Here is a 14,590-nt window from a genome sequence, read left to right as displayed (position 1 = left end):
TGTCTGGCTTCTTTCACTTAGCTTAATGTTTTCAAGGTTCATTTATGTTATAGTATTTACCTTTTTGTTTTGTTTAACCAAAGCTCCTTTCTCTAACTGCCTTTAATATCTTTGAGCACAAAATTAAACATTAAATATCCTCCAAGCCAAAGACAAAAAAAGAAAAACACAAGTATATTACTCTGCTCTGGTTACTCATAAAGGAAGTAGATAGTTTATCATGTACACAGATTTTTTTAGCACCATATTTTAAGGGAAATCATAGATGTAGTTCTTTAATCTGGCCATATGGATGTGTCTTTTGATTATTTAAGGCATTTTTCTTCCTTTCTTATTCCTACAATTCCCTGCTTCCCTTGAGTTGGGCAGGCTGAACAGTATTGAAAGGAGTGAGAGGACTACCTGGTGGTATCCTCAAATGACTTCTTTTTTTGTGTATAAGGGTACATTTTTATTTAATCTTTACCAACGTGCTATTGGTCACCAACGTTAATTCTCAGGATTTCTCTTCCATTTATGATCATAATACTCACTTTAATCTCAAATTTGTGTAATTTTCTTACAACTTTGTTTCTGAAAAAGGTCAGTAACTTTGCCAACCCAAAATACGTTCCAAATAATGCACATTGTCTAGCAAATGTGGGAAGAGAGGGCAGGGAGCTGTACCTCACTAGAAATGAAAAGAGGAATATGATTGATTATTGATGTCTATGTACCCATGGGTTTGGCCACGTATATTTTTTTCTTTTTGACAGCCCTCAGGTGCAGAGAATTAAATTAACATAATACTCCTAACCTAACAGCAAACTACTATCATCAGTTCATGAAAGGTCTTGTTTTTGTTTTAATTTTCACCTCTCTCTTATATATGCTTTCCTTATGTGTTTGATATATGTTCTTAAGAGGCATGTGTCATTATAGGGTATTTAGTGTTATTGGGTGCGAATGAGCAATTTTATAAGTAATATTGTGCCATAAATCTCATTTGGTGTTTGTTTTTTTTTTTTAATTTACCACTAAACCTTTAAAGACTATTCATGGTGTTGGATTTACATTGACTTTATTGTTTTAACTGCTGCATAATATTGTATAGTATATATCCACATTTTATTTTTCCATTCCTCTAGCAATGGACATCTGCTACAGTGACATAGAAAGAATTCTCATTCTTATTCTTTAGAGACCTGAGGAAGAATTGCTTTGGTGTGTATGTCTAGGAGAGTAGTTGGGGGGCCATAGGACCTAAATACACTATTTTCTTTGTCCAGCCTCTTTAGTGCATAGCTGGCATCCTCCCAGTCCCACCTCCTACTCTAGCCATCATTGTAGAGATCAGGGCTGGGCCAGCATGCAGGCTGCAGCCAGCTAGGTGTCGGTGTACTAGGTAGTACTTTACTTCTTATTTCCTTCTCTGAGGCAGAGGTGAGGAAGGAACACTCAGAGAATCTACTCAGCACTCAAGCCTGCACTTGAAATAGGGATAGAGGAGCAAGGGGTTAATGGTCACAAGGCTACTCATGCTTTCTCTTGTACCCCCTTGGGGGTCAGTTCTGAGACACAGTCTGTAAGGCTCTTACCAAGATCCCTGTGAGACTGAGTAGTTGCCAGCACTGGCTGTCAATTTGAAAATGCATCCTTGTCTTAGTTTTCCCTTCGTCCCTATTTCAGTCCCACAGTCCCTCATTCCTGCTCCTTGGTATTATTTCTTGAGTGAACTACCTGTAGACAAGCCTTTGACTCAGGCTCTGCTTTCAGGGGCTACCCAGCATACAATCTTACTCCTAAGTGCCACCAGATTGCAATCCAGAGCATCTTCACCCTGATCTGAATAGTTTGGTCAGTCTTCACCTTGTGGGTCAGAGGCTGGGCCATTTCAAATCTTCAGCGTGCTACTTTTCGACAAGAAGTTTTGCTTCTGCTTGGAAGGCATGCAGTTATTCCCTGTGTGGATGTGTCATTTGTGGGTCAGTGACTTTTCTTTTTACCCTTACTGCAGTTATTTTCAAAATGTAATTACAACCTACCTGCACTAGTAATTATAAAATACGTCTCCTGCGAACATTCTCTCTACCTTCTTGTGATTTTTGACTTTTGATGCTTGTGATGCATTCGTGGCTTTTAGGTAGTGCATGTGTCATAGGTGTGCTATAAGAGAGACTGAAAAGCATTGTTTCTCAATGCTTGGTAATATGGAAACACAATTTGATTTATATTTTTTAGTGGAAAGTACTGCAGTCAGTTTACATCCTAGAGTATGCACTTGTTCTGTCACATTGTCAGTTGGGTTTACTTAGGGAAAAATGATAATTTCTTTAAGTAGCACGTGTCAATGTTAATGCATTTGGTTTGTGCCAACTCACTGAACTGGGTGCATCATCATAAAAAAGCACAAATCATGACCCCCTGAAAACAGGAAATCAGATCAACTTCCTTAAGGGAATGCATGTTTCTTCTCATGTGGGAATCCTTTTTAAAACCTCATGATCCCCTTCTGCTTTTGTTGTGTAAACAGGTGGTTAATACATACACTCCAGGAAAGAAGATTTGGCTTGAAGGTGTGGTGACCACCTCAGCTGGAGGCACAAACAATCTATCAGATTCCTATGCTGCAGGATTCTTGTGAGTAACACTTGAAATCTCACCCCCAGGGGCTTTCAGGAGGGAAGGACAGTGAATCTCTGGTATTGCTGATTATTCTGCCCATCCTAGGGGTGAGGCATGCTTCCCGTTGAAAGTTCATTTCATTCATTTGTGTATGTCTTAAACCATTCAACAATGATCAACGCCATCTCTAGATATTAAAATGTCAGGCACAGGCATCAGAACAAAGATTACAGTAAGTAATATTAGTAACAGTAATAATTATAGTAATAACAGCTTTATTGATTGTCTAAAGTTCAAAACACAGTGTAAACAACATACATTTTCTAAGCCAATTTTCACTATAGTCTTGGGAGATAGGTAGCAATAAGGCATGGTTTTTTCCCTCCAGAAAAAAATATGATTGGTGGAACTGGGATAGGAGATAACTACATTGTAAAGCTGTAGGAGGTAAGTGCCATAGTAATCATACCTTTAACAATACGGTGCTTACCACTGTCTGAAGTGCTTTATTTGTATTTCATAATTTAACAACCAATGACATCGATGCTACTGCTTTTAATAACAATTTAGTGAAATAGATGCTGTTATTATCCCATTTATGGATGAGAAAACTGAAAGAGGTGAAGTAACTTATCCAAGATCACTCATTTAGTTAGTGGCACAGCTTGGACTCAAACCCAGACAGTTTGCTCCAGAGTGCAGCCCCTTTACCACTGCAGTAGACCACCTGCCTTTCTGCCTCACATGGTCTGTCTGCAAAAGAAAAATGACAGACATGCAAAGGAATAAAGAATTTCTGTGACTGGGAGTATCAGGAAGGACTTCATGGAAAAAGTGGCATGAGTGCCGCATAGTAGGATTACTCTAATTTCTGTAGGTGGGAGTCATGGTGATGGCAGAGGGAGCCTTCTAAGCCCAAGAAACATTATGAGCAAAGGCACAGAGGAGCAGAGAATGGCTAATGTGACTAAAGCCTTGTTATCTGCGAGGGTGCAATGAGGACTGAGATTCAGGAAAGGGTTTACCACCAAATTACAGAAGGTTTTGAAAACCCAGTAGAGGAAGTGAGGCCTTGTTCTATATTCACAGTAAGCCATTGAAGATTATGAAGGAGAAAGACAGAGAAAGAGAGAGAGAGAGAAAATCTGGAGAATCTGACTTGTGTTTTTTCTGACTTTGGCTTTGTTAATGGTATTCACAAAAGTTGGGAAGGAATGGGAAAATGAATTTGAAGGCTACTACAGTCATCTGGAGAATGACTTAAGCCAGAAGCATAAGGGCCTCTCATTAGCTTGCCAGTGTCATGTGGCAGGGACAAACCCCTCAGGACCACTAAGTAAGTGACTTGTTCCTGCTCCAGTAAAGTCCTGTGGCCTTGGATTTTTGACTAAGCAATGTCCTCCTAAGAACTGTAGCTTTGCCCTCAGCTGTGTGTTTTGCTGCTAACAGCTGTTCCTAATTATGCAGCTTCAGTTCCCCTGTATAGAGGGAGCTTCTTTATACATTAATGAAGGACAAATCAGGCCAGTCAAGTGGATTGCCTTTACAGATGGAGTTCTGGCAAATGTAGATAAAGAAAACGAGTCAGTGTAATTCATGGTGATACCTTGGGTCTTCCATTTCTGTGTCCTCAGCATCTTACATTGTGTAGCACAGACATTGGTAGCAAGCATGGTTCAAATGCATGAAGTGGAGTGAGTCACCTTTGATATAGTGTCATTAAGAATCTTTTTTCAAAAGTACACTCCCAGCCAGGCATGGTGGCTCACGCCTGTAATCCCAGAACTTTGGGAGGCCAAGGTGGACAGATCACTTGAGGTCAGGAGTTCGAGACCAGCCTGGCCAATATAGTGAAATCCCATCTTTAATAAAAATACAAAAATTAGCCGGGCATTGTGGCATATGCCTGTAGTCCCAGCTACTTGGGAGGCTAAGCCAGGAGTATCGTTTGAATCTGGGAAGCAGAGGTTGCAGTGAGCTGAGACTGCATTCCAGCCTGGGCAACAGAGTGAGACTCTGTCCTCCACTCCACCCCCCCAAAAAAACCCCACAAAAGTACACTCCCACTCTCCACTGGCTTGATATGAGACCCGTTGAAAGATGAGAAGCCAGGGCATCAGTGCTGCAGGGGCCCCCTTGGAATCAGCAGAGGAATGACATTTGCTCAGCAGTCACTATAGGATGCTGCTACAGGGCCCAGCAAGCAGCCCAGTTGTACTGAGTGGTTTTGTGAGCATTCTTCCCTTTAGGGAATGATTATGGAATGAGAAATACTGCAGACCTTCATGGAGGAAGTTGAAAAAGAGAACTGCCTTTTCATGAGCATCAGCCAAATAGCCATAGATTCCTACAATCACTTTGCAGAACACGGATGAACATAGTTGTTTATATTCCGTTTGTAATTCCGATATCCAATGCTTAGTTGACACAGATCAGATGAAAACTAGTTTATTCTGCTCCCGATTTCTCTTACTTCTTTGTCACCCATTTGGTCTCAACTCCACTGGCAGCACCCAGCAATGTACCCTTTGAGTTCAGTTCTCCAAGGGGCATAAATTGCTTCCTGTCGGGGGTGGGAGGGGTGGGGGAGCAGTAAAGCATTCTAGGAAGCTCTAGAAGGCTAGCAAGAAATTGAAAAGAAGGCATTTTTCCAGCATTTTTGAAATGTTAATATATCACATAACTCTGAGTTCACCAGGACATATACACATGCATGTATGCATAAATCGGGATTCTCTGCTACCAAGTGTTCAAGAGTAGTGTTTCCCAGCTAGGGCTTTGCGATTCTTTGGTGGACCACAAATACTCTTGGCATACTGCTATGTCTCAAGCACCTAATAGTGTCTGGCACATGGTAGATATTCACCTTTAGTGGAGTGGAAAATAATGGCAGGGTAGCAACTTTGGTTAGATATACCAGTCATTTTATCAACTGTCTCTAGCTTAGAATAGAAAGGAGCCTGGGGAAACCATTTCTTTCCCTTTCTGAGGGGGCTTGTTGTTATAGGAGGAAGATGAAGATAACTTTTGTATTAACCATTCTATTCCGAAAGCCATGGGTTCTGCTTATAGTTCTACCACAGGACAGTCTTTGACAAAGTATTTCATAGTATGTCTCAGTGACTAAAGGAAAAGCTAAAGTTGCTATCTTGATTTTATAGGATTACCAAATTAATAAAAATTACGAAGGCAAGTAGCTTGCTTAGCCATGTCATGTTCCAAAAGCAGTAGTTCTGGTTCTAGATATTTTTGAATGCTCCAGATCCTGCATGTGCATATAGGGGATGTAGATTTGCAGGGAGGATGCATATTCTTAATTTCTTAAATATCTTCCTATACACTAGTGAAAACATCAGGTTTATGAATTGATAATTTATTTGTTGAGTATATACTCTAGGTCACTAAGCTAAGCTCTGTAGAGGTCAAAAGTAGAAATTTGATATGATTCCTTTAAATGTGTATACACAGGTATTTACGTAGTCACACAAGCATTTTTAATATCTTCTCAATTCTGAAAACAGTGCCTAGCATTTAGCATTGACTAATGTTATTGAATAAATAATGAATGAGTAAACAAATGGGATCCTTTCACATATACAAACACCAAGATAGAGCCCTGTATTGACATGAAGATGCTGCTAGATGGAGGGACTCACATATGTGATTATGCGTTTCTTCATTGTTTTGTTTCTTCCTTCATTTGACAAGCATAGGGATGGAAAGTTGAATAAGACAATTTGCCTTTAAAATACTTGTTAGATATAGACCCTATTGTATTTGTGCCATTTCAATATAGAAAGAACACTACTTAGGAGGCATTAGCCCACAATTCATGTTATAGTTCTACCACAGGACAGCCTTTGACAAGGCATTTCATAGTATGTCTCAGTGGCTAAAGGAAAAGCTAAAGCTGATATCTTGATTTTATAGGATTACCAAATTAATAAAAATTATGAAGGCAAGTAGCTTGCTTAGCCATGTTATGTTCCAAAAGTAATTTCAATTCCCTGGGTCACAATGTTCTAATTTGAAGAACAACAACAAAAATGATTCCACTATATTACAGTCAGATTTCCTTTTTGATTTAAAACTTTTGTGTTTTGCTTTGCTTTTTGTTTTGTTTCATTTTTGTAACTCTAATTGTCAGTAAATATTTGTTAGTTTTTATGAGAATAAAATATAATTGTAGATGTAAAAAATATTTGAATATAGGAATAATATTTATTCACAATATAAAAATTAGCAATGCTCTTTATTCCAGCAACGAAAAAAATTTAATTCTTCAAGTCATGGGTTTGGAGCTCCATATGGTTTCAGATTTGGGAAATCATAAGTATGCGTAATTTTCCCCAGTGTGCTAAATAGTGATTCTCAAAGTTCCGAGAATCTAATTTTATCCAGACAGATTTCAAGTCAACAGAGTATTGAGTACCTACGGTGTGCCAGGAATGGTGATGGGTGTTTGGAGTACAAGTTCAGACATTGTGTCTATGCTTGATGAGCTCATACCTAACAGGGGAAAGGTAGAGAAATAAGTTAAGTGATTCTTTCTGTGGACTTTCTGAGGGCATGAATAAGAGATCTGGGGAAGTACAGAGGAAGGTACCACTGTTGGCTGGGGCAGCAGAGTTTAGAATAAAATGACACTTGATTTGGAGATTAGTATATGAGAAGAAATTTGCTAGATGAAAAGGGATAGGTTCAAAGAAGAGTGGAAGGGAATTCTAAGCAGAAATTAAAACATGTATAAGGACTTAGGTAAGTATGAGAAAGCAGTGTGTATTTGGGTAGCCAAGAGTAGTTTCATGTGTCTTGGAGCCTGTGGGAAATGGGGTTTAGGGTGAGAGAAGATGGGGAAGAGCTTTCTTCAGATCTGTCAGATAAAGCTGTACACACATATGTTTAGGACAAGTTGTGAAATGCCTTATCTTACATGTAGAGAAGACTGAATCTCTAAGCCACATTTATTCCATGTATTATTACAAGTAGAAGTTTCCCTAAGTTTCAGAAGTAGGAAGAGAAAGAGAACCCCAAATGAATGCATGAATGGATGAATGAGCTGAAAGTGTAAATAATGAAGTCAGAGTCAGCAGTGTTGGAAGAACCAAGAAGGCAGTATTTTTGAAGGATGGCATGCACTGGAAAATGGGTGTTTGGCATAGTGGGATAGATGATAAGTGTGTGAACAGTGCAGATCCTCCACTGCGAAATACGTGTGATGGTAGCATACTTGAATCCCTGAATAGTTACTTATAGTGCCAAGGAAAATTATTATTGCATTGACTACTGACAGTGATATATGAAGGTTGCTAATGACTAGACTATATTTGCATAGGTCATAGGAGTATATGAGTTAGAGTTCTGTTAAAGGTACATGTTCAGGGACAGGGTATAAGCAGGGGAGTTTGAGGGATGGAATGCACAGTGTATGCTCCTCTGTCTGTAATTGTATGTCCTCTGGCCCGGAGGGATATTAGGCTTACAAATGGCTAGGGTGTTCATTTGTTACTATTTCAGGAATAAAACGGTAAGTCATTAACAACAAACTATTTAATGATCAATAGTGGTTCATTTTACTCCCCTAGACCTCTGTTTCTTTTTCTATCAAATGAAGAGTTTGGATTTGATAATCTCTAAAATATATTACAGCTGTGAATTTAATGCTTAAAATAACCCTTTTTAAAGTACTAGGTAAATTTGGTGACTGAAGATTGGTGTATACATATATATAGTAGCCAATCTCCATAGAGCTTGTTATATGCCATTTTAAAAATGTATTGATGTAGCTCTTTTTCTCTGCCTTTTAGATGGTTGAACACTTTAGGAATGCTGGCCAATCAGGGCATTGATGTCGTGATACGGCACTCATTTTTTGACCATGGATACAATCACCTCGTGGACCAGAATTTTAACCCATTGCCAGTAAGTGTGGGATAAAGATTCCCAACTCCTTTTCCATATCATTCAGTTATTTTGATCATGCCTTGTTCCATACTAGGAGAATAATTTTCCTCTTGCTGTTACCAGTTAATTTCATTAATTGAACAGAAACATTCTTGTCTTCGTTGCCTTGATCCATTTCACAGACTTTTGGCTTCACCCCATACACACACACACACACACACACACACACATGCACACACATCTAGTCACTCACTTTTATATATACACATACATATGTATGTACAGTATGCAATATACATATATTCATTTATACATATTTGTATAATTATTACTATTGTTTTAACAGTCCTTGTGCAGTTGAGATTCCCCATCTACTTGTGGCCTGTTTGAACTCTGCTTGAGAGTGAATTTTTCCATATTGTTTTATTTTAATGCTAATAGGAGACATTAGTTGACATCAAATGCAACATGTTGAAAGCAGATGGGGGAGTGTTAGCCAAGATCAGACACACTAGGAACCCGTCTCTTGAGGAGTGGCTGAAGTACAATTACAGTTAGATGTTGAGCCTTACGTGACAATGAGGGGATTTACCAAGAGCGTCAACTTCTCTAGGAAAGAAAAGGAAAGAGAAGAGTAAACTAGAATGGCAAAAGCAGAAATATGGGTTTGTCTAGTGACCTTATTGGCCAATCAGAGAAATTCCACCGACCAGAAAACCTACGCTTATCAGAAATATTACACGGGTTATCCTTTATCACTGAAGTCATGGTCATGACAAAAGATCAGACTGCTCTCATCAAGTCATAGAATTTCAGAGCTGGGATCCCCCCTTGAGATGATCCAATTCCACCTCATTTAACAGAGGGACTGCTAGCTAGGGGAGGGGCAAGGAGGTGGGGCATGTAGGGCTAGCCCTAGAAGCTGCTCCTGTACCCTGGTTTGGTGCTCTTTCTACAGAACTACTTGTTGCCCTGGGGCCCACAATAAACAGACCCAAACTGGAACCAGTGAGCATTGCTACCAGTTGCCTCTCTCTGCCTATTTCTACCACTCCCTCCATTCCCCAAGCCCTGAACCAGGAAGCCTCCAAGCTCGGAGCAGAGAACAGCTCAGCACCCACAGCACTAGTTCCACGTCTCAATTACAACCAAGTAATTGTTGTATCACTTAATGTACATGACTCCAAAAGTCCAATTAAATCACAAAGAGTAAAACTAACTAGCATAGTTGCTTACATTTGCTGGACAAGAGTACATCTTCCAAGATACATGTATGGGAGACTGGGGTGGAAAGGGGTAAAAAGAGTTTTCAGTATGGAACCACAGAGGATTGTTTTGTTTTGTTTTTGTAGAAATAAAATAATTAGAAAAGTATCTATGAAATGTAAGCACTAAACAAATATAATGGCACACAGAAACAAATACTTATTGAACATCAGGTACTGGAGAGGACTAGTAATAGGTAAGTGAATCAATAAATAAGAGAGCACTGTTTCGGACCTTTAGGGTACATGTGCAGGAAAGGCTTCTCTGAGAAGGTAACATGTAAGCCAAGAGCCAATGACAGTAAAGAGCCAGCTATGCAGATTTCACAAAAGAACTTTCCAGGCCAGGGAAGAAACTAACACAAAAGCTCCAAGGCAAGAACAAACCTGGCACATTTGAGGAAACATAAGAACACTAGGGTGACCGGGGCATGATGAAGAAGGGGGAGAAGTTGGAAATGAAGTAGGCAGGAGTCATATCACCTAGGGCTTTGTATGCTGAAAGGAGTTGACTTGTAAATAGTATGAAAAGCCATTGGAAGGCCTCATTAGGGAAGTAATATGATCTACTTACATTTTAAACAGCTCACCCTGGCATAATTAACGCATCAAATGTTAGTTATAAAGGATGCAGATAATACCTAACAATGTACAGATCACTTTCATAAATGGCATCTACAATGCTCTGAACACTTCCCTCTGTCCTTCTTTTTCCTTTCTTTCCTTTTTTCCTTTATTCCTTTCATCACTCATTCAAATTTCATTCACTCTTCTTGATCATGTACTGTGTGCTGATTGCTGTTCCTGGCAATGGGCCACTGTGGTGAACCAAAAAGACAAGGTTCCTGAACTCTTGGAGTTTACAATGTAGTGAACTGTACTGATAAATGGAAAATAAATAAACATAAATCAGAGAATTGCAATTTGTCATAATTGCTCTGAAAAGAACATGGTGAGATAAATATGAATATTTATACTTATTTTGCTAAAGAGAAACTAAGGTTCTGTGACATTATTGAGTGACTTATCCAAGGTCAGATGAGTAGTAAGAGAGCTAGAACACAGTTTTCCAGTTCTAAATTGTGTTTTCTTTTCTCTGTACCACACTATTTCTTATGGTAGCCTGTTAGATGTCTTTGCTGTGGTCTGAGGCCAACATTGCCTTAAATGCGTGGAAATGAAACCAGGCATGTTGGGAAACTGGAGAGAAGAAAACAGACTGGAAAAAGAGTCTTTGGGTGACTAGACAGGCTTCATTTCCAGAGTTGGACAAACTTGGATTCCGTATCAACCCTCTTTGTACCTTTGCATGGCCATGTGTAAGTTAAGGATGTCAGTCCTCATGGCTTTGTCCTCCTCAAATGAGAGTTGCTGCCAGTGACTTTCTTTAAAAGCATGGCACAAAAGACCTCAGTTGATACACGGTGGAGCAGAGCTCATAGAAATTCACGGGAAGAGAAAACAAGTTCCACTGATTCAGCACAAAGACTCAAATGATCTGGGCAGCTGTATTTCTGGAAACACCAAACTGTAATAAAGAAACTGTACGTAAAAGCACTTAAAAAGGTAGCAGGCTTTCTTTTTATCTATCTTTGCACTAATAAATTCTGCACCTTATAAGTAGAGAACCTGGCAGCTGGGAGAGTGTGTCCTAAGTCTCCCCTGGAAGGAATTTACAAGGCTAGACCAGAACACCAATCTGACACACATTGCCAGCAGGCCCCTGGAATGTGTAATGGAGACAGACCTGGGAATCGTACTGGTTGCCACTTCAGAGAGTTGTGCAATTGATAACTAAACACTGCCAATAAAAACTTGTGGATTTTACATTGTGAGTAAATCTTCAAGAGAGTTTGTTAAGCGCTTAGGGGATTAGTGAGTTGCATTTTGGTTGCCTCCCAAAACCGGTGCTCTTGAATGAATTTAGAAAAAGTGAGCATCCTGGCCTTATGGCTCTTCAACCATATCCCATTTTATCCCTCCCCCTGCCCAGTCAACTTTAATCCCAGTTTGTGGCATTCTAGCCTAGCTTTGGCAGGACCGTTTCAATAGCCCCAATCTAAGGTAAGAGAGAATATGAGGATAGCTCTTTAAAAGAGAAACTTGTCCTCAGAAAAGATTATTTTCAAATATACCCCATGTTCTTCATGGTTATTCCTCCAGAAAAGTGCCACCCACCTCCTGCTGTAACATTTTCCTTCTCCTGGAAAGAGAATATTCAGTTCAGCCGTGCTTCATCACTCGACTCCCACTCCCTTCCCCTGGCCCCCCCAACACTGGGAAAGAGGGGACATGTGAGTCTCCACAGCCGGTCAGTCAGTCACGGGCTCCCTTGGGAGTAGACGATGTTTGTGCAGAAGAGATCTGCACATTTGGTGGACATAGTCCAGACCCCACCAGTCATGGGCATTTCTCCTCAGAGAGGGTTTTGGAATTTAGCTTGCTGCTTTTTTTAAGAGCTTGATTTACAGAGCTTTCAGGGAAAGGAATGGTGAATTACTAGTCGACATCTTCTTAACTCCTACACCAGGCTGTCTTCGCACAATTCAATTCAAAAAACATGGACACCTCAGTTGTGTCTGGCTTCATGCTTGGCATTCTAGGGACATGCACATAAATTCATCCATGGAACTAATAATCTGATGTGTGTTTGTGGGACTACAATTTCGTCCTCTATTTGGAATAAAATAAAAAGCTAGATCACATTGGATTGCCTTTTCCACACTGGGCACAGTGGTATGGAAATTTACTGTCAGCATGCTGTTTTGCCTACTTTTCCTGATGAATAATATACACTCAACTCGGCCCAATGCACACTTATTGAGTGCCTGCTGTGTACATTGTTCTGGAATATAGTCGTTGGTCGTGGATTGGAGTACAACTCGCTGGTCTATGGTGAGATTGAACCTGTGATTGCAGTTTCCATAGCAACGTGCTCTGAACCAAGCTATTGCTGTTCAGATATAATTTGGCCATCAGAAGGAAACTCTAACTCTTACTGGTGCCTGCCTAGCACAGTTGATGAGCCTATCACAAGATCCTAGAACAAGATCCTAGATGCTCCATCCTTGTTTCCCTCCAAAGTGTTAGAGACAATGCCCAGTGTGCACTGCTGAGCCATGGTGTGGACACAGGGCTTAAATCTTTCCCTGTGTAGAGCAAGGACACCCAGTTACAAATGCATGTTCCATTGATGCTGGATTGATACAAGAAGAACACCACCTGAGACCAGGCACAGTGGCTCACGCCTGTGATCCCAGCACTTTAGGGGGCCGAGGCGGGCAGATCATGAGGTCAGGAGATCAAGACCATCCTGGCTAACACGGTGAAACCCTGTCTGTATTAAAAATACAAAAAAGTAGCCAGGCATGGTGGCGGGCGCCTGTAGTCCCAGCTACTCGGGAGGCTGAGGCAGGAGGATCGCTTGAACCTTGGAGGTGGAGGTTGCAGTGAGCCGAGATTGTGCCACTGCACTCTAGCCTGTGCAACAGAGCAAGACTCTGTCTCAAAAAAAAAAGAAAAAAGGACTGCACCTAGGAAACAGCAAGAGCCTGGAACTATGATAAGATTCATGAGTTCTAGTCCTAACTCTGCCATTAATTAGATGTGTATCTTGGTATTCCAGTTTTCCCATCATTTAAATTGGGATAAAAATGCCACCTCTACCTCCAGAAGTTACTGTTACAATCTTTGAGAAAATTAGGTATAGAAATTGGATTGTGATTTGGTATATATACATACATGTAGAAAATTACTGGAAGGGACTACATCTAAATGTTAAAAGTGGTTTTCTTTGGGTGGTAAGATTACAGGCAGTTTTTATTTTCTTACATGAATTTTTTGTATTTAAAATTGCTGCAATCAGCATTATTGCTTTTAAGATCTTAAAAAAAGGCCTATTTTTCAAAGAAAAAAGAGTATTTCAAAAGGATTGTGTTTAAATAGCTATGCAAATGTTCCCTTGTTATTCATGTTTCACTTATTCATAAACACTTACTGCATTCATGCTATGTGCTAGATACTATGCTAGACACTAGACACACGGTCTCTAGGAGCTTACAGTAGAGTTAGGGAGATAGACAAGCCAGCAGGGACTATAACAGACGCCCTATAGTGTATTAGAAGAGGAGTACAGAAGCCAGATTGAGTGGAGGGAGGCATGGGGCATCGAGGAAGACTTTCTGGAGGAAACAATGCCTGAGCTGAATCTTTAAAAAGGGCCACTTAACCATAGGAAGAAGAGTTTGGGGTCTGGGGAGGACCTTCCAAACAGAAGCAGTAGTGTATGTAAAGGTACAGAGGCATTAATTTTCCAGTGAGTCATGTTAGATGGATTAGGAAAAATTAAGAAAAATTTTCCCATTGCTGTCCAGTGGCCACACAGGGTGTATGAAAATTAAAGAATTTCAAAGCTACAGACCTGGAGGTGGTAGGGCAGGGGAGGCACAAAACACAGCCAAACCAGCCTGTGACCTGTTTCTTGGTGAAGCCGCCTTTCTCTTTCTTTTCTTTCCCGTGGGAGCCATCAGGAAGATGAAAGAAGCAGAGTGTACCTGTTTAGGGGTAGCTGTGATGTGAAACCCAATGCTCCCATTAGGGGCCCTGACAAAGACTTCACCATGTGCAGCTTTCCTTTGTGGAACCTGCGGCTGCTGAGAGAAGGGCATCCTTGGCTGCAGGATCAATCACTGAGACTGAGGCTGGCTCCACGTCAGTGGCCGAAGTGCCTGGGCTGCATGCCCAGGGAACATGACTTGCTCTTTTCTCCTCTGTGTCTCTAAACCCTGGCTACTCAAATCAGAGCCTGTGCTCTGCAC

The 14,590-nt window shown here is 40.4% G+C and overlaps 1 protein-coding gene across 1 annotated transcript in view; it reads left to right on the top strand.

The window, feature by feature from the left end:
- LOC105502338 (inactive heparanase-2) overlaps positions 1-14,590 on the top strand; it is a 286,429-nt gene that overhangs the window by 122,892 nt on the left and 148,947 nt on the right. Inside the window, exons 6-7 of the mRNA XM_011928752.1 lie at positions 2,513-2,619; positions 8,412-8,526. Of these exons, the coding sequence (XP_011784142.1) occupies positions 2,513-2,619; positions 8,412-8,526 (222 nt within the window). The remainder of the gene's footprint in view (positions 1-2,512; positions 2,620-8,411; positions 8,527-14,590) is intronic.

This window comes from Colobus angolensis, unplaced genomic scaffold (assembly GCF_000951035.1).
Source record: "Colobus angolensis palliatus isolate OR3802 unplaced genomic scaffold, Cang.pa_1.0 Scaffold794, whole genome shotgun sequence".
NCBI classification, from domain to species: Eukaryota; Metazoa; Chordata; class Mammalia; order Primates; family Cercopithecidae; genus Colobus; species Colobus angolensis.
The sequence above is the reverse complement of the archived record's forward strand: the minus strand, read 5'-3'. Positions and strand labels throughout refer to the sequence as shown.